Genomic DNA, 23,441 nt, shown 5'->3' on the forward strand with positions numbered 1-23,441 from the left:
TTTCTAGCTCGCTGAAGTTCTGGCAAAGGCACTGCTAAGCCTTCTCACGTTAGAAAAAAATCCCATATATTTCAGATAAAAACGTAAGATTTCGTGCTTACCAATTGTTTCACTTCGTTCTAATTTCTCAGCAAGACAGCTTTTTATGGTCTGCCTTACTTGGTAATGTTACTAGCCTGGTATATGTGGTAAAAAGATGCAAAGTTGCATTCGTCTCAACTCCCCGCCATTAGTAGGGTTCAAAATATGCCAATGTCACCTGGTCACTTCCGGCATATGCTGTAGGACAAAGTGTGGCCTTCAGGGTCTGTTTCTCTAAGTAAAAGGATGGAAGAGGGACTGCGATGTGGAATATTGAGGGGCAGATGAAGGCAAATTCATGTTTCTTTCTTTAGAAATGAGCCAAGTAACAGTGCCAAGTGTTGCTGAACGATTGGGACGATAATATCCGACGTTGTTACAAAATTTGACAAAACAAACCAACTGTAAGCGCAAAATCTTCTTTTAGAAATGTTTAGAAGAAAAGCCAGGTCTCTGCACACATGAGAACAAACAAATGGCTCAGGTATTCACGACAGCACAGTCCAGGAAATAAACAGCTTCATTTACCATGCTCAAATAGTGTTTCAAGGCCCCTGTGTAGGCACAAATACAAATAGGCTTGATCTGGGAGTAAGAAAGACATTTCACATTCCTAGTCAAACTGACCAACTCAATATAAAATATGCACGCACACAATAAATCACACTGCAAATATTACTGACTTTACTCTAAAAAAAATTGTATAAAGCTCCAGCAGTAACACAAACTGTGAAGCTTTCAACACTATAAGTAAACAACCCTGGGCTGCGATTCTGTAGCGATGCCTTAAGACTTATTCTACTCTAGTCTTATCATCCACCGCTCATGGCCGCCTGATCCCGTTGATAATGCGAGCGGATCGTCGCTCCAACCACTGGCAAAGCGCGATAAGCGCGAAAAGGCATTATTACAGGAAAGGCAACGCTACAAAATCCCGGCCCTGTTTGCAAAAGTAATCCTAATGTCACATGACCAAATCAATGTTGAAGAAGAGAACATCTTGTCCTGTGATCTTGCACAATGAACAATTCGGTGTTATTTCTACATAATATATATATATATGGCATTACAGCGCACAAAGCAGAACACCCTTAGATCTTGAGTTTTGGAAGCAAACAACTTTGCACACAATCACGAAAGAAAGTTTTATCAAAGATATAAAAATAAAGTGTGGTCCCTTGATGATACGCACTTGAGACTTATACAAGTGCAAACATTTTTGGACAAATGTGCCAGAAATGATCCCACATACAAGCAACTCAACCATGCAAGAGGCCTTGGTAACGATGTTGCATAAACAGCACAATTCTTCAGTTAATGTAGCTAAAAGAAAATGTTTTACTCAAACATGTGCAGCACATGTGAATACACATCAGTATAAGCCAGCATTGCAGAGCAGACTCCCATTCAACAACTTTCGTGCAGAACTAAGTCCAGGTAGTCAAGCGAAGTCTGGTAAATCAGCCAACCTGCTGAGAATGTGACCAACAACAAATAGAAACATCCACTCCCAAATGCCTTCAACAAGGACAAGCAAGTTTTGTCTAGTAGCTGTAAAACTTTCACATGTTCAATCTGAACTCTTTGTCTCAAAGACAACCAGTTAACACTTTCAGAAAAGAAAAAGCAAGAAAAAGGACACAAACAAAACATAGCCTGCTTTTAATGGGACAACCACTTCTTGACCACTTCTTTGATAGAAGTTATTCCAGTCTGACATTATATATTTTTTTGTACAATGAAATGTGACCACCATGAATTAGAACGGCGTGTTAGATAACCGAAATGCTGAAAAATAATAAAAAAAACATAAATAGGCACAACTGTACTATAATTCTTCCTGTTTACAACACAATTAACACTGCTAGCCCACAAAGAAACCTTTCAATGCGAGAAATCAAACAGCACTACAATGTCTTAAAAGGTGCTTCATGCTTATCTTGCAATGTGCCCAACACTACTTTGCTTGCCTATGGCAAATCTACAATAAAGTGACAGCATACACATCTTGCAGGCGTCATTCAAGATGCAAGTGGGATGTTCACAACCGCTCTGCTTACTTGCACCAAGGAGATATCTTACCTCAATCTAGATTAGTATCGTCCACTGTTATAATTGCAAGTAGGTTGGCCTCACTCCAAGCAAAAAAGATATGGAAATGGCCACCTTGAAATTCTCACACATTGCCATCTGGCTGAGGATGGTTGTTAGTTAACAAAAATGAAACAGATTGTACTTAATTCGATAAGTGAAAACCCAGCCTCTTGTGAGCTTCTACCTGCACAACAACATTGCCCACAAACAAATAAAAATGAAGGTAAAATTCGTTATGAACCCTGGTGTCACGAGTGCTGAAGTTTAGGCCTGAAATTAAAAATAGTAAGACGTTTCGTTTTTTTTTCTTTAATAATAATACAAGCACAGTTTCTTTGTTGCGGGGACACACTTTGCCATGCAATATTTGACAGTGCGAAAAAAAAAAGGGGGGGGGGGGGTCCATATTTGCAATATTTCTACAGCACAAAAGCATTCTTTTCCGACTGTGCAACGTTCAGGTAACCACCACTTATGGTAATGATTTGCATTATAGTAAGATGATCCCTGCCGAAGAGGCCAATAGCGGATGGCTTTTACAAAAGAGAAGTGTCGAGAACATGGGACCACGTCTTTTAAAAGCTGCGACGTTTCCCAAAGCCAATGCATTTCACGTAAAAGCACTTTGTAGCCGACACTAGACTGTGAAGTCAATAAGTTTAAAGGCGCACTAAAGAGAAACTAAATTCCTTGACTGATAAAGTATTCTTTCAAACATCTTATTTTAGCTCGTTTGGCTGTAATAGATTCATTACTAAGAAGTTCATAGTTAAATCTTTAGACTTTCATGCCACGACTCATATGCCAGTACAATGGTGTGACGCCATGAAGTAATTTTTTGTATGTGGGTAGTTGTGACTCGGTAGTTCTCAAAACTTGCTAGTCTTTTGCTACTTTAGATTAGATTCTAGAGAATCTCTATCAACAAAAAAAGTTAACTAGGCCCTAGCAGATTCCGTCAAAATACGGGATGCCACAGCAAGCTGGTGCGGGAACTTCAAAGCGGTGGTGCCACTTGTCTTCGGTTTATGCATCTCTTCTGAGTTACACAGCCTCTTTCCACGGCAAGAGTGACTTTCTTGCATTACAGAAGGCTAAGTTACTAGTATATCTCAATTAATATTTTTATCTACAGTGTCCCTTTAAAACTGCAGTGCCCCTCAGTCAATGTACACATACTTCCCTTATTGTGGACCCGTAAAACATTTTTGGTCAAAGCAAAATACTGCTGCTGCTGCTAATGAGACAAGCTCAAGTCAAGCCCATTATTAACAGTGCTTGCAATTAACATGCATCAACATGCCTGGCAGTGATGCTCAAAAACAAGTGAAACAAATCAATGTTAAACACTACAGGACCCCCTCACTACATAGCTATGAATGTTTACCATGCTTTCCCAGATAAAACACAACTACAATAATGCGAGGAGAGACTCGATGACCCAGAGATTGTATGGGTGTCTTTTCTTTTCATATTACCTGAACAATATTTTCAAATATTGCATGTGGCACACAGCATAATTCTACTCTTTGAGCTGGATCACTCCACAAGGGGTGAAATTTACCTGCACGAGAAATTGAAATGCATAATTGAATAACCAATAAAACCTCATAAAGCATTTAACTACATTGCGGCAAATATCGCAATTTAAAAATTGTATCCAGTGAGCTTGCAAGAAGTATCCACTAAATATGAATGTTGAGGATGAGGCCCGTTTCAAGATAATCATTTCCAAAGTGTGCCACAAAATACATTGGTGTTTCACTTTTGTGCTTCAATGCATAAAATGCCGTTTGTAGAAAAAAAATCAAGTGGAACAGCAGTGCACTTTCACTAAAAATTTCACAATGTATAGCTCAAAGCCACTGCTATCCTCAGAATTCATTCCAAGCAGATATGCCAAGCAAATTCACCGGCTACAAATCATAAATTGCAATATGCGCCGAAAGCAAACAGTAAAGTATAGTTAATTGTGCATTTCAATTTACCTATTGAGCAAGTAATGTAGGCAAGTAGGTAATTCAGTTGAAGGATTAGAATTGTCTGCCTGTGAAATTTGTCCAGTAAATGACAAATAAATTAAATAAATAAGAACATAACCTGGTATATAGTACTGTATATTACAATTCCAATGAATTCCAATGTGAACCATAAGCCGTCGTACATTTTGACAGAGCATAACCCACTACAGAGATGCATCAATCCATCCATAGCTTACAATGTGATGAGCAAAGACTTCCCTAGCAGGTACACTCCCTTCTATGTATCCCTGTCCACGTTTAGCACACGGCACCAAGGCCGCCTTCTCTGCACAGCTCAGTCGTACGACAGTCGAACTCGCCATTTTTTTAAGGGTGAAAAAGAAATAGAAAATGAAATATTGCATTATATTCGGACCATCGTTCCTACTCACTCACTGACTCTCTCACACACACACACACACACACACACACACACACACACACATATGGAAAAGCATACAATCTTGCCCCATGTTTTTGCAAAACACAGTATAGTGTACTTTTACACTAAACAATGACTGACATGGGCTTGCCTTCCAGCCAGTAGGCGCTTCATTACATGCATTCACTCAGTTCCCACACTGACTAAATCAAAACATGTTTGAGAAATGAATGCAAAATCTAGTCGAGTAAAGCACCACCCATCCCTGGAACTCCTTGTATGAACTGAATGATAAACGTTTCCCCAAAAGAAATAAGATAGAGCGCAGTAAGAAATGATAGAAAACAAGTACACATGGACCACAGTGCCTGAATACTCAAGTAAGTCAGCAAAATAAGCAAGAAGAATTAGGCATTAAATTGCACAAGCCATCACAGAGACTCACTCGCATTTGGTTCATTGCAAGAACAAGCTGAAACAAAGAAGAGCTGGCTACCTCTGGACAAACTGAAATCTACGACTTCCAAGAATGAACTGCATTCTGAATTGGCTGCAAATTCAATGGGAGGCAAATTGAAACAGACCGACAGCAAAAAAACACATATGAAGGTGAAAGTCGGGCCCTAGACTCAAATACTTTTTTTTGTAATCTTTATTCTGCGAGTTATGGTGCTGAAAAACTATAAATACATCGTGATAGCACCTTGTATTAATTAAGTCGCATTTGATGCAAAAATATGTATATTGAATATTCATTATGCCTATATCGACAAGAATCAATTAAGGTTGCAACCAGCAACACTTTTTTTTCTTGACCTAAAACTAAAGCTCCTGACTATGCAATATCTGCTTCTATCTACCTATGAGAACCTATCATAACATGATGATAACATATGGAACCACAACAATCTTTCCATGGTTACTGAACAGATAATATTCTCTCTATGCTCGCTGGATTTAACTTCCGAAAAGCCAGCAGCAATGCCAAGTTTGCCCATCCCTGGCTGATGGCTACTATCGTGCTGTGCGGAACGTGGGACATTCATAGAACAATTTCTAGAGGTCGGTTCGGAGTTGTGACAGCAGCTACAAGTGTGGTAAGAAGCACATCTATCTTAGGTGGCCTGACAAAACAATAATTTTATCACTCATTTTGCGATGGCTCTGCTTGTGCTTAAGTTACGAGTGTTGCGCATAAGTTGGCAAATGCCGATATGATTTACACAGTTATGATCACAATGGCCACGCTAAGTATTCCCAAAGATTTGTGTCCTTGGGTCTGCAGTCCCGTCAGAGGTAAAAATTAACTAATTACTTCAGGCACAGAGTACCTGACGATGACTCATTCACGTTATGAGGGTTAAAGTTTGAGGTCACATTTACATTAGAGGCCAGCTCCAACACGAGCTCTTGTCCCTCCAACCATTTCAGTGCTGGTTCAACCATAACGCCGGCACTGACACTAATGAATCAGCCATCGTTCGAAATTGCCACGAAAGAATGAGAACTGTCTATATAAAGTGGATGCCTTTTGCATTGGACATGAGGCGGTCATGCATTTTCGCGCTCATATTCAGAGATGCAAAAACTATAATGCCCCATCAGAAAGCACTTAGGTTGACAGGAAGCGAGATCTCTCGGACAGAAAACAACAAGAAAAGAGAATGCACAGGCTGCCTAACGCAGGATTTCTTGTGTACAAAGGGATAACAAGAAACATCCTATGTGAAATATATCGTGGTGCACTGGCTTATCCTCAAGGTGCTGTCAGAGCTAAAGGCCCAACAAAAAGTGCAACTGAGGAACGGTAGCATCACTCCGCACACCAGGCACATGTTTGTGCTGAAAAAGCAACGTCAGCCATGTTGGTTGTACCAACAGAGACCCAAATTGAATGCCACTTGCCCAATGATGGCTACACACAGGACATCAAAGATGTCGAAACTTGATTTATAGAGGCTATGTTTCTGAACAAGATATCAAAAGGAAAGAAAAACAATCCATCTACTGCAACAATACAGCACTCCAACGACAATATTAGATAATGTCTAATCTTGCACTTTTTTTGCAAGCTTAAGCTTCCTAGTGGCAATGGCATAGTACGAAAGGTTTCTGAACGTTTTGAGAACATTACTATTCTTTGTTCCAATTTGTCGATTTGACAACACAACAGCACAGCAGTTGCAAGGCAAGAGTACTCTACCACTTCACCTCACATGATCGCAGCCTTACAGCGAAGCTCTGCTGACATAACGTGATCTAGGACTACCACAAGCACCTCCACGAGGTCCCGCAAAAAACTATGTGGCTGGCCGCCTGACTAAAGAAAAATGAGCAGTCATGCAACTGCCCTCGAAACAGCAGAATCTTGCGCAATGTCCACGTGACAGACTGGCGGCCATTAAGCCCCAGAATCCTGCATGTAAAATGTCGTCGCCAGAAGTGCTTGGGGTTCGTCATTGCTGGACTCCCACATGGGTCGAGTAGCATGGACAATGAGGTGCAGCAGTTACTGGAAGCCGGCCAGTCTGATGCGTGCGCAACTGGGACACAATAACCACGAAGAAAATTAAAAAAAAACAGAACAAACAAACAACAAAAAGCTTCTGCCCCTTTTCATCATCAAACCAGCACGGCTTCAGCCACTTGTCGGATGACACTGTAGGCACGCTCAATGTCCTCTTCGGTCAGAGAGGCCGAAACAGCGATGCGAATGCTCGCCTCTTTGGGACTGTGCTCCCGGTCTTCGAGGTACCGGGCACGGGTCAGCGCTACGCCTGCCTCCCACGCCTGCAGGTAGAGAGAACAGAAGTGACAGAACGATTTGAAGACCAATTGCAACGAAATTTCACTTTTGCTAAATTGGTTAGAAATGAGTAACAATAACATGAAAGCAATCTTCGCAAAACTGTAGCGTGGGTGAATTGTCACATCTTTTTTATTAGCAGCCTTTGAGTAGCACGTAAGAGGATGATGCATGCACCTGGTTCTTCATGACTGCAACATTTCAGTAAGGATTTCAACCACTCCATTATGATTCATAACACTTTATTCTCACTGCCACTCTATTTGCTTTCTAGTTTTGTTTTTGTTGGCTAGCTTTTAAAAATTTTATTCCAACGAAGGCTTGCCAGAAGACCGTATTTTACTACACACGTTCTGTCAGGCCTGCATAGTTTTCAATTCAGGGAGGTCTTGCGGCATCTGCTATCGTGTGTTCAATGTTGCACTGGTAGATGAAATATGTTTGCTCAATGAATCTCATGACTGCTAGTAAACAATTGCAGAAAAACATCAAAGTGTAATTAATTATTTACTAAAGATATAAGGATGTAAATCTTTGCATGTAACAAACTACTTGCGACTTGTTACCATCTAAGTATCTGAAAAAAGACTCGGAGACCTTGGGCCGGTATATCTTAAAACTATTCCAATCTGTTTAACGATAGGTCAGAATGGCCTAACCCTCCGCGATAGGTCAAAATGTCTCGGGCCCAGCCGGGATTGGCTGGCCCCCAAGACATTTTGACCTATCGCAGGAGGGCTAATGGTGGATGCGGGATAAAAACATATTGGAGTAGTTTTATTTTATACCGGCCTTGAACACAAAAGGTCATCAGACACTGACCAGAACAGGGCGACTCTCAGCATTCACCTTATGAACAATATTGTCGAGAAGTTGCGCACACTCGTCCTTCGGGCGGCTGCCAGCGACGTACAGGTGCTTGACAGGTGATTCAGCATTGCCACCTAGGCGCAACTGTGCAATACTGTTTGTAAAAAAAGCAAACAAAACAGACAAAGTCAAAATGCAGAGGCAAGAGTTCCAGAACTCAATACGATGGATGAATGCCACCACCACAGATTGGTGGCGATGCCACTCATGGTCTCAATTGCACAGTATTGTGAATTGGCATTAATGTAATACATTGTAGACTGCTTATAACGTAAGTCGCCAGAGTCGCGAATATCCGCAATATAAGCAGCACCGCACTATAACCAAAGCAACAATTTTCAAGAACCGCACATATGCAAAACATGTGCACCGAGCCGCCTTGCGTATGCGACAGTCGAGGAATGCGGCTACAACGTTTGCATTCAATTTACATTCGAATCTTGTCGATTCGAACCAAATCACGCGGCGGCGCCTCCGAGCGGCATTGCTCCGGCACCGCCATAGAGTAAAAGCTTAGGAGAGACCCCTCAATGTCGCGCGCGAACAAAAAAAAAAAAAAAAAAAAAAAAAAAACAGTGGCGGAAATTTCACCCTCTCTCAAATGGCAAGGTCGCCGATTACGCGTTGCGCCAGAACATGCGTGTACGTGTCGACGTCTCAGCCACGCGTAGAAAATGGCAGTGAACCCTTCTTTCTCCTTTATGCTTCCTCTACTTTCTAGTCATGTGTTGACCTTGCACGCTGCGGCTACGGCGCAGAGGGAAGCAGCGACGCTGTTCCAGGCAGGCCAACGAAACTGCCCACGCTGGCAAACGCCCGCTTCCCGATAACGGCAGAAAACGAAACTTCGAGGAGCTGGCGCCGGGCCGGCTGGAGTGGCGGCGCCTGCACGGCGGCGGGCGCGCACGGTGACAGTGGAAAGTGAGGGAGCTACGAGAGAGGTCGAGGGGAGCCACCGAAGCGGCAGAGTTGCCGAGGCGAAATCCGCTTCCCTGCCGTCCTCCTCCCTCACATTCCACGTTCTCCGCATGCGCCCTTCGCCGTGCCTTGCCGGCGCCGCCAGCTCGCTGAAGTTTCGTTTACTGCCGTTATAGTGAAGCGAGCGTTGGCCGGCGCTGGCAGTTTCTTGGCCCTCGCTCGCTATGCGCGCTTGTGATATTTCACGACTCGCACTCAAGATTCTGGTTTCAGCCTCACTGGCTGTTCGTTCGCACCACGTGCCCTTCTCCTCCACTTCGTCTCTCTTTCTTTCTCGAGCACCCCTTGGGGCACCCGTTTGAGGGGATCGTTCGCCGTCTCTGCCGACTTCCATACTCCCAGACAGCCGCACCCTAAGCGGTATTTTGTTTCCCACAACTGCACTATAAGCGATACGTGTATACATGGAGTGCTATGGGAAAATTAACGGGAGTCTGAAAAGACCGCACTATATCCGGTCCTGCACTATAAGCGTTTACGTTATAAGTGGTCTATACTGTATACTGCAGTTTGGTAGTGTAAACGTAGCCTCAACTATTTTCTCACACAAGGAAAAGCTGATTTTAAGGACTGAACCAATGGCATCTAACTTTATATGACAGTTTATCCCACTGGCCTTGTGTCCTGGTACTGCGCTTGGATGAGGGTGTAAAACTCGCTAAGCATGTTTCTCCATTTAAAGAATTGACAGCATATGAAATTAGAAAACTTGTGTAAGTTTGCAGATCTTATAGACTTTAAAGTTTTAACGAATACACTTGAACATCATTATATGAAGTCGGACCAGATATGAAAATACCTTCATTATATCCGATATCCCTTACAAGCAAATATTTGATACCCACTGATACAGGCGAGGAACAATTTATATTTAGTTTGTCATATCCGATAATGTGTTACAGTCAAACCTCGACATAACGAAGTTGTACTTGCAGTGAAAAACTTTGCCATATCGCGAATTTCGTTAATTCAATGGAACTAAGATCGGGAAATAAAAATAGTTCGTTACATCGCGAATTTCGTTAAATTGAGGTTCGTTATATCGAGGTTCGACAGCATATCTATGTTCATTATATCGAGGTTTGACTTGTTTATTAAAGTTTCCACCAGTCATGCAACTGGAATGGGCACTGCCTCAAGATGTCGCTGCCGACATGACATGAAGGTACATCCTCAAAAAAGAACAAGGCATCGTGGAAACCCCTTTTCGCAGCATGTGTGAAGCACACACACTTGTCTGGACGATTCTCTACACAAGAAATGCAAGTAGGAAACGGTAGCACCACGGATGACCAACATTGGTAAATGCACAAGTAGCACAGCGCCTAACGTGAGCACTCACCCAGCCAACTTTTCGTGAACTCGCAGGCAGTTCTGCCTCAGCCGGCTCAGTAACTCTGCAAGGCGCAAAACAAAGAAAGGCACAGTGCTCAGTGAGTGGACAACTTTAGCAGCCATGTAAATTTTTCCAAAATATTGGTAATATGCTGGAAATTCTAAGGCGTTATACCGCAAGAATTTTACAATTCTTCGGCCGTTGTGGTTCAGTAAAAGTTTGTGACACTTGCTAAGCTCAGCCTTTGGCTTTTTTAGAGTACAATGTAGTCCACCTTCACTGGTGAAAAGTTAATTAGGTCTGTGGAGATGCTGTCAAGATCCATGACGTCACAGCGAGCTAGGGTGGGAACTTTAATTTTTGTGTCTTTTCTGACGTACTGAACCTCATCTCCCTATAAAAATGTTTATGCTATTGTATGAGTATAATGTGCAAATACAGCTCAAGTTATTTTTCGGTTTCGTGTCCAATTAATGCTACATTACGCTGCAGAATATACTGCATAAACAAAAAAAAAAGTTTCCCACTAAGGCTCTCACCTGGATGAGATGCCAGGTGATTGATGGCCTGTAGGGAGACGGATGCCTGCAGGGGTGGCAGGGATGCTGAGAAACAGTATCCAAGGCCAGACAGACGCTATGGCACGAACAGGGAGAGAAGAAATAATATAAAAGGGTAACTTAAGAACGAGGTCCTTCAGCACTTTGTAATAAAGGTTTACTGGTCAGCAACAGAAGATGATGAAGGTAGAAAAAAAAAAAAAGAGAGAGAGAGCTGAGAACTGCTTGACATAGTGGCAGGCAGTTTTTTCTTTGCCCTATGTTAAGGATGAGGAGGCAGGCAGACCACAACGGCAAGATGATTCACCATCTTCACTCTGTGAAGATGGCTAACCAGTAAACTGAAACGTGTGGCCCCGGCGTTTATCACTGGGTCAATCCCGAGGGTTCATTAAAGTACTTCTCAATTATGAGGTTACACACACGTTCAGCTGCGACGGAGAGAACGACGGCACTGAGGTATGCCCGCAGTCCGCCGTTGTCGCTTGCATTCGATGCCTCGAGTTTGCTCGGCAGCGTGGTTAGCAGCACTCGGCCGCCATTGCCGCTTGCGATTCTTCGAAAGTAAATGCTTCGAAATTAAATCTGTCCGTTACAACGTAAGACATTAGATGGCTCATACCCCCTTAAGCAATGGCTCATACCCCCGTAAACGCGGCCTCCACAATATGACGACAAAAGACAAGTGAAATTATACGCTGGAATGATCAGTGGCAACACAGCCAGCTGTGGAAGAAGACAACGACGACGAACGCGGGAGCAGTGGCACGAGCGCAACCCGAGGGGCACCAATGAGTCAGCTGCGGAAGACGACGACGATTGAGCCAATGCTGATGATGACAATTTTCTGCACACAGGCGATTTCGCCTAGCCAAATACGATTTCGCCTAAGCATATAAAGCTTCGCTTTAAAAATAAGTCAAGCAGAGCTGGTTTAACTAAGCGGACGTCGGCTTACACAGCTGAAAACCTTGACTTGCTGCAAGAACAACCTACAAAAACCAGCAGACTTCAGTGATTTCTCCAGCTTTGGAGTCACTGAATGCAATAGATAACTGCCAATGCCCTCAACTTTGTGCAATACTCCTGCTATCATACAATGAGGACAACACAATAACAACAACAGCCTGACAATGCTTCAATGCCCAAAACCTCTTGGCTGGTTAATCATGAAAAGCAAACAAAAAACGATGAACAGGACACGAAATAGATTCTTTGAATAGCCTAATTATTTTTATTGAACATTTATATCACCAGTACCAGCCCATGTACTGCCATCACAAATTCGGCTAGCATGCATTAGTGTATGAAAGGTGCAATAAATGCCCTTTTGGTTGTTTGCATTACTGTGTTGGCGTTCCTTTGTCCCAAGAGCACATGTGAGACCCCACAGCATTGGTCTGCGGCCATAAAGGCAGCCTCTATATTACCATTTTGCCGATGTTAAGATATCGCCGACAAGGCATGAAACATCAACACGGCATTTTTCGTTGCCAATTCTCAAATTCAACAAAATAAAAAATTTTTTCTTATCCAAATTCCCCCCCCCCGATTTCTCAGCCCATAAACGCACACAGCGCAGCCAGAATCCATATATTGTAGGCTAATCTGGGAGATTCTGCTGGTGTGCTGATAGCAGATCTTGGCAAACAGCTCACCTGATGGTCGACAACAAAGCTAGTGCCGCAGCAGAAGCCACCGTAGGAGCCCACGGCGTGCTCCAGAGTGGCACACATCAGGTCAATCTCGTTGTTCTGCAACCAGCCAAAGAAAACGGCGTGTCAACATCAACCGTAGACAGTACTACCTTAACCACTTAAGGGCTTATTTTTTATTTATTTATTCAATCAATTAATTTGTAGAAATAGTGCAAGCCACAATGCCCAAGCAGAAGGGGCAATACAAAGCCCCACGATAAGAATAAGCAACAATTATGAAAACAATGATAATGACAACAGAAGTCAAAATGAGAAATTGCAACAAGAGCCAAAAACCAATGCAACAGGAAAAGAATACATGTCATTGGAACTACCTGCAAGTGGAAATATATAAACAATGTATGCACCAAAATAATTTAGTGAAATTGAATACAGAAATGAACTAATTAACAAAAAAATTTAAAAGAAGAAAGAAAGCTAAAAAAAAAAACAGTAGAAAGTAATTTAAGCAGTAGCATTCAAGTGTCCAACAGACAACAGGCACTCAGGTGACAGATTATTCCAGTCACTAATAGTTTGCGGAAAGAATGATAATTTAAGTATTCTTGCAAAATAAGGAGTTATAGAAAGCGGGTGTGTATGACGAGTGCAGTGAGACACAAGTTGGGATAATTATGATGTAGGGTGGAGCCTGAGCCTTATGATTAAAGAATACAAATAAAAACTTTAAACACTCAACCTTCAGTCGGAAGTGTAATGAAGTAACCTGGTTAGATTGCATAACTGACAAAACAGAAAAGTGCCAACCATATATAAAGAAAATAAATTGCATAGCCCTTCTTTGACTTCTTTCAAATGAATTCCGTATAATGCAAGCGTACTCAAGTTAAGGCCTGTTAAAATACTCATCGGCAACCGGCTTTACTTGTAGGAGTGCAATTGCAAGTTTGTGACAAAAAACAAAAACAAAACAGAGTTAGCGAAGAGCGGGAATGTATTAGCAATGTGGCTGTTTCAGTTAGTTGCTTGTCAAACCCCTAGGTACTTCTACTCACCGACCTCAGTGAGTGGTACAGTCAATGATATAAGAAAACTTTTGACATGACTTACGTTAATTACATGGTTAGAACAGAGAAATATGTCAGTAAATATCACAGGAAATCTAATTCAATAAATTTGCCAATGATACAATGCATACCCCCATATACGTTGTGAAGAGGGCTTGACCACTAAGTTAACTAAAAAGTGACAATTACTCAAGACGAGCTAAGGTTTTCAAGATCCCTTACAAGGACACTAAGGAGAAAAATAATTAGAGCGGTATTAATAGACAGATTATTAATAATAGTAAAGGCCCTCTTACTGTGATAGGAGGCTCGTTAAGCCAGAAAAGACACAAAAACAAAAGACGGGTAGCAACGCCAAGTTGAAATTTCCGCACCAGCCTGCCGTGATGTCATGGATTCTAATGTTGTTTTGATAAAGATAGACTGCAACATACTCTAAAAGAAACAAAGACTGAACCCCCCTTGGCAAGTTTCAAAATATTTTCACTGAGCTGCAGCGGCTCAAATACGGAAAAATACTTCGAAATCTGTGACATTACTTTGAAAATTAGGTTGTGTAAGGTGTGTCCTTTTCTTTTCTTCCCACCGCATTCCTTTTACGCTTCACATTGTCACATTGTAGTGACAGTGAAGAAACCAAGCACAGTCGAACGTTGAGCAACAAATCAATATCAGTGACAACCAGGCAAAAAATGGTCAAATGAATGGTCACCGTCAAAAAGCAAAAGAATGTACAAGTGATACGAGTATGAATAAGTATGTTTGGCTACCTGCTTGGTTTTTAAATGTACTGCAAAATTTGTAAATACAATTTCTAAGTTTCTTCCGTATCCTCCTAGTTTTAGCCCCATAGGTTAGCACTGGCAGAATGCACTGGTTACATACTTTCCTTTTCAAGGTTAGCGGCAACCTGCCATTCACGTCCTGGGAATTCCTGTCACCTGTAAACCACCAGCAACAGCAAAACACTGTGCAGAGTCGCATACTCACGGGGACGTCGAAGTGCTCGCGCACGCCACGCCCCGTACGGCCCAGCACGGCAAACGAGCAGGTCTCGTCGAGGAAGAGCCGCAGCTCGAAGCGCCGGCGCAGCTTCACCAGCTCCGGCAGAGGGCAGATGTCGCCCGTGCTGGCGTAGATGCCTTCGACGACGAGGAAGCGGCGTGTCACACTCGCCCTGGCCAAAACGAGCATGCCTCAGATGAGAGATTCACTTTATGTCTCTACGACTCTACGTGCAAGAAAATTGGGGAACTGACTTGAGACATGCAATGACATGGGGACAAAATTAAGTTACACTATAGTTAAGGTTTTGAGTTTTCCCCTAAAATTCAACACAAATGTTTTGGTTTACATTTACACCCGAGCTCTGTGGCATCTGATGGTTTAGATGGTATTGATGGAGAGCTTAGGAAGGGCAGCCCTCCTTTTCTCGCACCACCCTCCAACACTGAGGTGGCAGCGGAAGAAAGGCTCCGGCGAGAGAGAGGGATGGCAGTCGTGCGTATGATAAACTGGCTTACATGGAGGGGTGTGCGAATATTCGAAATTTCGAATACGAATAGAATACCGTCCTTATTCGAAGCATATTCAATTCAAGAAATGCAGAAATGCATGTGCGAAAATTCCCAAATATTCGGGGAAGGCCAAATAACGGTAGAAATGGCGAACATTCGAGCAAGCAACGAATTATATGCTTGCGCCGCATTCTCCTAAGAATATGTTTATTCATTGAAAAGTTCGCATGATGCGCTCATTATCCGTCTGCCCTGTTTCAGTCTATCTGCATTACGCCCGTGAGAGAGAATCAGTTTCGGGTTTCTTTTGTACCAAGCTTTATTCTGTGGCTCTTTCATATTAATATATGATTTACAGTATATACCTGTCTGAGAGCACCATCTGAGTGCATTACCTGTAATTAGTGACTCTTTAACCTGCAGCAGCCTTGTAAAATGCAGTGCCTACATTTTTTTAAAGGGTAATAAAAGCTATTTTTACCTCTGGTTTTGCAACATTTTAATAGTACACACTTATTCGATTCAATATTCGAAGACAGTTTTTTGCCTTATTCGTATTCGATTCGTGTTCAAAAATTTCAATATTCGTACACTCCTACTTACATGTATTGCCACTTATGCAACCAGATGTGATGGGCTGGTCAGCTATTCTATTCTCTACATAAATACAACAAGGATCACCTTAATAACAAACGCATCATTCCTTAAGTAAGAAAAATAGCTTTCTAGAAGCATTCAGCTATTTGCTTACATCGACAATCATCGTAAATGTAGTATTTTTTCCTAAAAATGTTCTCTACATACAGTGTGTACACTTGTGTATACACACTGTATGCTGTAATATCCAATCACACATCCTCTGCACATGTGTGATTGAATAGATGATGGCATAAAGTATGTGTGTGCGTACATATATTTATCTATGTAGCACCCTTTTTATTGCAAGTACAGCGCTGTGTTGTCCAACTCCTTCTCTCTTTCCGCACCTCCTCATTCCCTTCCTTGCCTGCTCTAGACTATTTCTGTGATGAAAAGCAGAAGCTGGCTAGGGTCTCTGTTTGTAAACAACAAAAGTGGTCTATTATGGCCACGTGCCAGAGTTCTCTACTGCACATATATCCAGAGGGCAGACGTTCCGCAATCTCCGAGAGCCACGAAAAAGGTTTGAGAGCCGCTGCGTTAACGTCCAGCGGTTGCGCAAAACCTGCGCTTGAGACAGGGCAGGCCAAGAGCTACTCGGCAAAGCGTGTCAAGCCTCACTCACTTCTTGGGGTCGGCCACGTCCCGCTCCTGCTGCTCCAGAAGCAGACGTTCGAGGTCGCCCACATCGTTGTGGCGGAAGTAGTAGATCGTGCTGCGCGACGCCAGCAGGCCCATCTGGATGGCGTAGTTCACCTCTTCGTCCCTGCGGCAGGCATCGCTCATATTCATGCATCCATAGTGCTTCTCACAATTAATCTAGAAGGAAAAGTGGCCTTGCGGTGCTGTAATATGCTTGGCAATTGCCGGGGAACATGGGTACAGTGTACTAGAATTGGGCAATGGAACGACCGTGCTCCTTGGGCGACTATCGCGGCGGCGCTGTGATCGGCGACTACGGGGACGCGCGCATCGAAGCCTACGCGGCATGTGGACTCTAAAGGCTACTTCCGCAACTTCTTTCATTCAGTTGCACCCAGTATGCGTCCGTTAAGTGAAATGAAATTTTCTAGCCTTTGAAATTTACTCTTTCTCTATTTTAGCCAAAACCACGATGCAAAGATGCTTTCTTGCACCTATTGGAAATGACGGTGCATGCCGTGTGCAGTGTTTACTGGTATGAATAGATGAGACGAAATACATTAAAAAAAACTGTAACAGATAATGATTACCTTCAAAGTTTTATTGCACGCTGCCGTGGTATAAGGATGCCAAGAATTCACATACTATTAGAATGCACAACACAAATATACAAGATGTTCCAGGTCAAGAAAATGCAGAAGTCATTAACATACGCAAATGTACAACTGATTTAGAAACACATTAAAAGGTTTTCCATGGTATGACAAAATTGAGAACCTAATACAGAAATGCACAAAAGAAATAACTATGTTTAGCAATGCCATGGTTAAATAACGCAAAAATGACTTCACACGAAAAGCACCAGAGCTATCTTCTGTGCAAAATACGGCGCTTTAGACACTCACTTCACCTGTGACGGCGTCAAAGGTGCACGAAGTTAAACAAATTCCTTCCGCGTCTTGCATCTCATGCAGAACCCAGCGCTTATTAGGCGGGGTTACATTCTTAAGCGCGGCGACACTCAAGGCAGAATTTACATCGCCACTTTCATGCTCGTACACACAAACTGCCTCACAAACATCAGTAGGCTCATCTACAGTCTGAAGCTCTTCAGCACTCGAAAACAGTACCTTTTTAGCTGGTCTGTTGATCTCTTCAGCCTTGCGTTCTATCGCGTTCCTTCTCGGCACCACGCACTTGCCGCGGCGTTTGGTAAGATTGTTGGCAAGGCGTCTGAGGAAAGCGTACGCTTTCCTCGCGGTAGACGAACTTATTCGCCGTTGATTACGTCCACATAGTCCCTCACAACACAGTGCGGCTCAAGTGTAGTTCGCAAACTGCACACTCCTCCGTAAGTGGTTTATCCGCTCTGTGCAAGCTGCCATAGGCTCCGTCGTTCAGTGTCCTGCGTGCCTTGAAAAGCGAGGGCTTCTTTGTAGCGTCCGCTCGAGTGTATCCAGTGCTACATCCAGGGGCGTAGCAATGGTTCAAGTGTTGCTTACCCATTGCTAAAGCAAGGAGTCACCGTTCATACACAAACTGTGTCGTAAAACACCCACTAAATAAAGGAGCACGTAGCTGAAACAGCGTGCCCACGCCAAATCTGGCACACGTGTTGTCAATGGGAACAGCGTAGTCGGCGACTGGAGTGCCACCGCTACGTTTGCCACCTACCGTGACAGCTCTGTCAAGGCGCAGCCCCCGACGGTCGCTTCACTGCCCTATTCTAGTACGCTGTAACATGGGGGTAGGGGTCTTTGAATTTTATCTTCCTCAAAAAGCCAGGTCGCCTTGAAAAATCATCCGGCAACCGATGTTCCGTCTGTCATGCTTAGCCTGTACTAAAGTAACACCATGGCTGTGAGTGGCTCTGGCTAACGCTCCCGGGGTTACATCTACGCCTGGTGACAATTTTCTGTGGCAGCAGAGCCTAAGCTGCGGAGCTGAAGCGCATTTTAAATACTATGCACTTGAATCCAGTTTGCCAAAGTAATAAATAATAAATTATGGCGTATTACGTGCCAAAACCACGATCTGATTATGAGGCACACTGTAGTGGGGAAGGGGACTCCGGAATAATTTAAACCACCTGGGGTTAACGTGCAACTAAATCTAAGTACACAGATTTTTCGCATTTCGTCCCCCATCGAAATGCGGCCACCGTGGCCGGGATTTGATCCCGCGACCTCGTGCTTGGCAGCCCAACTAGTCCCTAAGCTACCACGGCGGGTGCCAATGTAAACAAGTGCAGACTTCGTAGTGTACAACAAAACATATCAATTATAGTTTTTTTTTTTTCTTAAAGGTTTCCTTTTTGTAATCAATAAAAAATCTTGCTGCAAAGTGGATTTTCTTTTCTTGCTGTTTCTCATCTGCCACCTGTCTAGTGTCCACATCTGGTTTTCCTGTCCCTGTAAACAAAGCTGGCGTCGCTGAATTGCAGCAAGCATGAGCGACTGTTCATAAGCTGATCTCAATTCATCTATCAGCAGAAAATCAAAACAGCGGTGTGTTGCGAAATGTTTCATTGCCAGCATACGATTATGCAGAAAGGTGCTGTGTACCCTGTATCTGAAACCACCAAAACAAGTGCATGTGCGACTGGTTCCAACAGGAAGATGGTTCTGAAACCCAACACAATAGTCTGCCTGGCTTTCAATGGAGGCGAAGTGCAAAAACGCCCGAGTGCTTGCGTTGTAGTGCACGTTAAAGAACCCCAGGTGGTCAAAATTAATCCGGAGCTCTCCACTACGACGTGCCTCATAATCAGAACTGGTTTTGGCACGTAAAACCCCAGAAAGAAGAAAGCTTGTTGGCCACGTATGAGGATCAGTCGTTTTAACTCTTTCTGTACCGCACCCATTGGGAATCGTTAGCCTGCTATCGATGGTTTGAAACGCCACTTTCGAAACCTCCTGCGCTGCTCACGGACACACGGTGCCACGGACACACCCGCTTACAGAGAAAAATATATTGTAAACGGGGATCTAAGAAAAAGTTGTCACCTTTGTTACGCGATAGCATTAATTATAATCGCTGGACGAATCTAGCCTGGGGAATGTGCACGCTACCCACCGTAGGAGCAAGGAAGCAAAGGGTTACGCTGAGCCGACTAACATGCAGAGGCGAGCTACGTCACGGTGGAAGTAATCCATTCTAATGAAAAATTATGCGAAGGTCAGTACTGCAGCATAAGACTACGTAATTTTGTTTTGCTCACTTATTTTGTGCGCCCTTGTATTGGGCATTCCAGGCTACATTTTGCTGCAACGCCTCTAGAGCAATGCATCGCAGTGACTACCTAGTTTCTTGAGAATGGCACCAAACGTCTTTCACGATATGCTCAACGCATTGGGCAGCAACAAAATGGGAATGTATGCAGCAAACGAAGTGGGCGAACGAACGCGTAGCACGCGTTGAACAAACACACTATTACAGCACAGACACCGTAGCTGAAGGCCAATTCCCGCATTTCATTGTAAAAAAATGGCCAACAAATCATTATGAGTGCGCCATGAAAACGGAACAGCAGTGGTGAGAAGCCAACAACGTACACGCACGTATACACACGGAGACTAGCAAACGACGCCAGGAGCAATCCACACCCGAGCGTGGTGACGACTGCTTGGCTTGATTTTCCAGGGAATCATGCCCTGGAACATTCCGTACATAGTGATAGAAAAACTTGCAGACTCGCTTTTCAAAAACTCGAGCAGAGCAGGACTGCCGACTGCTTCAAGTTGCCTTCACGTAGCCAGCGCGCGCACGGCAGCGGAGCCCCTCCATTGACGTCACACGCGAGATGGCGTCATTCAAAGATCTCGAAGGGAAGAGACGCTGTTGTTCTCGCCAATGTGACGTAGTGTGTGCAGACAAGTGCGCACGCTTACGCTACACTGGACTATAACTGCGCCTTAAGAGGCAACCGATGACACCCCCGAGGGAGAACTCAGTTAATCACGCGCAACGGTGCTCGCGCGGATGTCAGCATACTTGACAAAAGGGACATCTCCTCGTTCGCAAGATGCCGCCAACGGAACGAGTAAGGCATGGCCGGTGCCAGGAGGTCCAAGGTGTTCATGAGGAAAAATAACTATGCCAACTTCGAGACACCACACCCCTACGGAAAACAGCTAGGCTTGTGAATGAGCTAGCTTTACTTCAACATGGTTGCTACCACTGGTACTCGCAAATTTTAAGACTGTTGTTGGCCAAATTTTTGCGACAGGGCCATCACCCTGTTGGCGAGGGGGGATGCAGAAATCTGAGGGGGGGGAGTCAGGACATCAGGACATCCCCCTTGGATCCGCGCCTGCCTTCCACACTCATTTTACAGACACGAGACAGAGTAGACAGTGAGTAACAAGAAGTGTGATTGGTCATGAGTATGAAGGAGTGAGTGCTGGTTAACGTTAAAATCAGCGACAGTGAGTGTAAGTGGATGCAAGTACAATATAGCCTCAAAAAATATTGGTACGTGAGTTCAAATGAGCATCCACTTGTTACGCTGACCTATGCTAATGACGAAAGGGAACCTGATGTACAGTCGCAAACAAAAATTTGGAGACCATGGCATCAGCCAAAAATTTAAATATATTCAAGCGCAGCTCCATGGCTTCGAATTGGCTTAATACGTTGTATTGGTCAAACACGGGCACGTAGGCGTGCACTCTTGATTTCAGCCCGAATGCCCAGGCTGCGAAGAAAATAAATATGAGGCACGCCGTAGTGGGGGACTCCGGAAATTTGGACCACCTGGGGTTCTTTAACGTGCACCGAAATCTAAGTACACGGGTGTTTTCGCATTTCGCCCCCATCGAAAAGCGGCCGCCGTGGCCGGGATTTGATCCCGCGACCTCGTGCTCAGCAGCCCAAAGAAAAAAAAAGGCTTCTCAGCCTTTTGGCTAAGATCAAATGTCGAAAAAAAATAAAATCGTGGCACCTTTGGACCACAAACTTTTGCTCACGACTGTACATCATGAAACGAGCATGCACTGACAGTCAAGCGGTAACACGAAAAAGTGCAAGCGTGCTATTTCAACCAACTGAGACTCACGCAAATATGATGTCTCCCTGCTTGGCGTAGGACGGGATGGCGCTCGAGATGGTCGAAAAGCCGTACGAGTAGAGGCACGCTTCCTCGACACCCATGAATTCGGCCAGGCGGCTCTCCAGCTCCAGGTGAATGTCTGCGCAGCAGAGACAAAGCCTTGGTCAAGCACAGCCAGATCAAGCAGATTCCATGTTTACCCAATTAGAACACGCACCTAACTTTTAAAGGGACAACAAAGAGAATACTAAAGTAAGCTGTACCTTGTAAGTTATCCTTCAACAATGCCAAGGAAGCCCCTTTTGATGTGACAGGAGGATCGGTGAGCCATAAAAGGTGCAAACATGAAAGACTGGTGCAGCCTTGAAATTCCCACACCAGCCACCAGGTCACCGTTATATCGTTAGTGTTTCCCTTCAGTGCCTCATCAAAGATGCAAATAAAGGGTGTCAGTATCAGCCATGTCTTGTTACCATACAATAAATCCTGCCTTCCAGAGAAACAGAGCAGGCACACGGCAGAAGGTGACTGGGTTACCATATGGCTGGCATGAAAATGCAGAAGAGCTACAACTCCTTTGATCATGTGGGCACAAATCTGATACTAACTGAATCCATCAGGGGGGGAAAAAAAAGAAGTGACATGCCCTCAATTTGGACTACGACAAATATAATTTAAATGTGCATAATTTGCATTCACAAAATGGAAATTTTTCAAACTTAAAGGGGCACTATAAAGCAACATAAAATCAAATTCAACTTGTAAGGTATCCTTTAAAACTCCCTTTTCACTCATTTATTAAGAGGGGAAAGAAGAGTTGGTTACCATTTAGGAAACTGAAGGCCGAAATGCCTTCTGCCCGAATTTCACACCAAAATCTCAGAGCTGGTATGTAAGTATGATGACCGGGATTTCAAAGCATTTCTCATATTTGGAATGTTATACCACAGCAACAAAAATTTCCTAATTTAGTCTCTCACTTCTTTAGAATTGAATGTGATCCTTCCTTCACAAAGTCAGCTGTCCAACCAGCTACAGTCCAACCTCAAAATAACAAAGTTGCTCCCGACACAAAAATAGCTTTGTTATATCCGATATTCATTATAAACATGTATCGGTTACACTGTAATAGCAATGATGATGATGATGAAATAAACTTTATTCAAAAGATAGAGCCAGTGATCTCTTGTATGTTGCCGTCAGGTGAGTGACTTCCTTAGTCCAGGATGTCATGGTCCTCGGCAGTCCACTTTGCTCAGCAGGTCAGCAAGTCCACCCACAGCTCTAACAGCAGTGAGAATTCTTTTTGTATACTTCGTTATATTCGATAATTTATTATATCGAGATTTGACTGTATGGTTTGAAGTATCCATTAAAAAAACGTAATGAAGGTGTTTTCAAACAATCAAATAGGGAATTTCTTTTTAATGAGGTTAGCAATCTTTGGGAACTTCACCCAGTTTGCGGTATGTATCTAACCTCTTTCGCACAGCCCTTGACCCAAGTTGCCTACTAGCTTAGGCCACTAGGCATGCGGTGGTTGCTGTCTTGCCAAGCTGACAACATGGGCCACCTGGGCAGGTGCCCGAATAGAAAAAAGTTGTCGCAGTTTCACCTGAAAGGCGAAGCATCAATTGCGATAGCAAATTTATAGAGAGCTATACGGAGTAATGATAGTAGCTTTATCAGGTGTATACCCTTGGACATGCAGCAGCACCGGCAACACGCAGAACTGTTGTC

General features: G+C 43.6%; 1 protein-coding gene across 2 annotated transcripts in view; it reads right to left on the reverse strand.

Moving 5' to 3' along the window:
* Positions 1 to 583: 583 nt before the first annotated feature.
* The window catches only part of LOC119433562 (serine palmitoyltransferase 1-like), a 38,234-nt gene continuing 15,376 nt past the window's right edge, over positions 584 to 23,441 (reverse strand). The window contains exons 5-13 of one of the 2 annotated variants that reach the window (XR_007464210.1): positions 21,708 to 21,840; positions 16,635 to 16,775; positions 14,844 to 15,030; positions 12,787 to 12,882; positions 11,108 to 11,204; positions 10,575 to 10,629; positions 8,234 to 8,348; positions 3,862 to 7,368; positions 584 to 3,798 (exon numbers count right to left, since the gene is read on the reverse strand). Coding sequence is in view for 1 of the 2 variants with exons in the window: in XM_037700814.2 (XP_037556742.1) it covers positions 7,201 to 7,368; positions 8,234 to 8,348; positions 10,575 to 10,629; positions 11,108 to 11,204; positions 12,787 to 12,882; positions 14,844 to 15,030; positions 16,635 to 16,775; positions 21,708 to 21,840 (992 nt within the window). In the remaining variant the exon portion in view is untranslated. Of the gene's footprint in view, positions 7,369 to 8,233; positions 8,349 to 10,574; positions 10,630 to 11,107; positions 11,205 to 12,786; positions 12,883 to 14,843; positions 15,031 to 16,634; positions 16,776 to 21,707; positions 21,841 to 23,441 lie in introns of both variants that reach the window. The other variant, XM_037700814.2, reaches the window with a different exon arrangement.

This window comes from Dermacentor silvarum, chromosome 11, assembly GCF_013339745.2.
Source record: "Dermacentor silvarum isolate Dsil-2018 chromosome 11, BIME_Dsil_1.4, whole genome shotgun sequence".
Taxonomy (NCBI): Eukaryota; Metazoa; Arthropoda; class Arachnida; order Ixodida; family Ixodidae; genus Dermacentor; species Dermacentor silvarum.